This window comes from Charadrius vociferus, unplaced genomic scaffold (genome assembly GCF_000708025.1).
Source record: "Charadrius vociferus isolate BGI_N301 unplaced genomic scaffold, ASM70802v2 scaffold787, whole genome shotgun sequence".
NCBI classification, from domain to species: Eukaryota; Metazoa; Chordata; class Aves; order Charadriiformes; family Charadriidae; genus Charadrius; species Charadrius vociferus.
Window position 1 is genome coordinate 284,052 of NW_009649307.1, and position 2,964 is coordinate 287,015.

Here is a 2,964-nt window from a genome sequence, read left to right on the forward strand (position 1 = left end):
CGCAGCCACAAGCGCTCACAGAAGGTACTCTGTGAAGCACGGGGGTCCCTTCCTCTGGCACTGATGGCAGGAGGAGACGCGAGCATTACTAACGCGTAAGGGGAACGAGCTGCGGCAGCTATCTGGAAGATCAAAAGAGGAGGGAAGACGATTTGCTGGCTGGAGTTTAAAAATATATCAGAGCCAAACAGCTTCTAAATTGAACCCTGGGCTCCTGCTGCCGTGACCCGCGGAGGGGATGGGCAGCTCGTGCTGAACAGTAGCCAGAGGAAAGGGGGAACCCAGCACAACTGAATCCAAGTGGTTGCACAATACCTGGTGGGAATCCAGAGGAGCCTTGATATAGCAACAGTATTTCATACTCCTATGCACAAATTAAAGCCACATTTTCAACCCTCTTTGAAATCTGTACGCGTAAGAGTAACTCAGCATATCAGCATCCCCACAAAGCGTATCCAAATTAAGCCCAGAGAGAGGGATGTGAGAAAGAGCTGCAGCTTCCAGGAACGGACAGGCTCAGAAGGAGGAAAAAAAGGGATAAGGGAAGAGTTACTCCTGCACAGCAAACCAGACAACTGCAGGGGCTGCTGAACTCCCCCCTTTACCTTGTTACGTCGGGAGCAGTGGTGGGGCGAACATGCTTCATGATGGTCTGGATCCAGTTGCGCCGAATGCCCGACGTCATGGCGGAGAGGGTGAATTCCCCTTCCTTTGTCTAGGGAGAGAGAAGGACCGGCTCAGAACAGCTGACTGTACCCACCAGCACCTTCCCACCCCCCTCAATACCACCCCGCACCCAGCCCCGGGGCACTGCTTGCCGGCCGTGCGGAGGTCGCACCCAGCCCCTCCATCCCCCACCACGCTCACGGTGGGAATTAACATTTCTCAGCCATCAGGCTGATGTTGCCATAGCTGAGACCGACAAAACCTTCCCCTTCCCCTCCCCTTCCCCCTCGATTTTTTGTGAACCAAAAAACTGCCTCTCAAACCCAAGGTGACACGTCTCCAGAGCTCGGCAGGGGATGCAGAGTGGCCTCTCTCAGGTATTTCCCTTGCCACGGATGAACATCCCCAAGCAGCAGCACGGCATGAGCAGCCCCGTTGGCCATCTGGCAGCCGGACTCTTCCTCCTCCCCACGTTTTACTTACGTGGATCTGGAAGCCGTAGTTTCGCTGAACTGGGTACTCAGTAACATCATAGCACGTGGATAAATCGATTTCTCCATCCAGGTCAGCTGCCTGGAGAGGGAAGAGGTAAAATAAGCCGTAGTGCCTTGCAATCCCAAAGCACGGTGGGCTCACAGGGTGGGCATGCAGCAGGTCCTCGAGAAGCACAAAGCCCTGAAGAGCAATGCTCCAGCACCTTGGCATCTGGGAAGACAACCTGCCCGGGGTCAGTTTGGGAGCACCTGGGGCTCCCCTGGGAGCAAAGCGATGGGTTGAACGCTGATGGGGAAGACACTCACCTCCTCTGCCACGGAATCCCGGTAGTATCTCAGGCTCTGGTCGGTCAGCACAAACCAGTGCTTCTTCCACTAGGAAACAACAAAGACGGGGCAGTTACAATCCTGCTCCTTCCCCTCCTGCGGAGCCTGGGCAGCTCGTCACAGGTCACCCGGCATAGATGCCCCGCAGGGAGGCAGCTCGCAGCCTCTCCCCTCTCAGATCCGCACCCGGCTTCACCGAGAGGCCCTCTGGGGCAGAGACCCGAACAGGCAGCAATGCAAGGGACACCGTGATGGTTTGCACCGCCAGGACCCCAATTTCCCCAGCGCTGCTGCACCAGCAGAGCGCCGGACCCTCAGCGGCACCAACCCTGCACGCAATGGTGAAATACTGCGAGAGCCACGGGGGCAGTCGGAGCCTTCCCATTAGCTCCACTGGCAAGACGATGCTTTTAGTGGCTGCACTTAAAGCCTCGGAGGGACCTTTTTTTTAATAAAATAAACAAAAAAGCAGTAAAACATTCATGTTTTATCTGCAGTGCCTAGAAATTAAATTGCAGCCTATTCCTGGCCCTTGCTCTCTACAAATACGCCTTCTCCGCGCTCCCAGCGAGGCACAGGCTTACCCAAGGCATCTTTCAGTTAACAAAGCACTCGCTCCAGCAGCTGATTCCCTCTCTGGCTACCTACAGCCGTGCCCCAGGGTCCCCGCAGCGGAGCCCAGGCCATGGCACTCACAGCTGTGGGCGAGTGCCCCTCATTTTCCCTCAACAGGCGGAGCGGGAGGGAAGGAAATCCAGGGAACGGGAATTTGCAGACAGCCACAGGCACCCACAGTGCATCAGCATCAGTGCCCGTCTCTAAGGCTCCAATAGAGCAGCACGTCCTGCATCCCTCCGGGAACAGACAGGAGGAAAGCGGCAGCGGCTGCTTCCCTCAGTGCCAACTCAGAGGCATTTATTTATTTCTTGGCCTTACCATTTCCCCGGCGCTCAGGAGACTTTATCTGAGGCTCATTACTGACGCCAAAGAGGTTGCTGGGTCACAAGGGAGACGAGACTAACACAGAATGGGAACACGAAACCAGTGCTGCTATCCAAGCTGCCCCGGCTCCCTAGAAACCCACGACACGATATCCAGCTGTGGGGCTTTGAAACTTCCCCAGGACAGAGCATCAGCTATTCCCGCTCCAAGACAAACACCGTTTGCAGGGGGCTCGCACACAACCGCCGCTGCCTGGTTCCAGAGCTGGACCAACTCCCTGTCACTGCTCTGCCCAAATGCCTACATCTTGTTTCTCCCATCTGGAGCACGGCGCAATACTGATCTACCCTGTAAGGACGCTGGGGCTTCGTCACCGCTGAGAGCGGCTCCAGGCACAGCTGGGACGTCGGAGTGAGCGTCAGCTGCCAGAAACCGGGACCGACCGCAGCACCGAAGGCTGATGAGAAGGCCAGAGCTTCCCCCAGACTCACCTGCCCATCCTGGTACTGCTTTGTCAACCAGCCCTTCTTGAAGT

At 56.4% G+C, this 2,964-nt stretch overlaps 1 protein-coding gene across 1 annotated transcript in view; it reads right to left on the reverse strand.

Annotated features, from left to right (window-relative positions):
- MPRIP (myosin phosphatase Rho interacting protein) overlaps positions 1–2,964 on the reverse strand; it is a 77,487-nt gene that overhangs the window by 20,688 nt on the left and 53,835 nt on the right. The window contains 6 exon segments of the mRNA XM_009889220.1: positions 316–350; positions 352–364; positions 606–715; positions 1,150–1,239; positions 1,467–1,535; positions 2,921–2,956. Of these exon segments, the coding sequence (XP_009887522.1) occupies positions 316–350; positions 352–364; positions 606–715; positions 1,150–1,239; positions 1,467–1,535; positions 2,921–2,956 (353 nt within the window).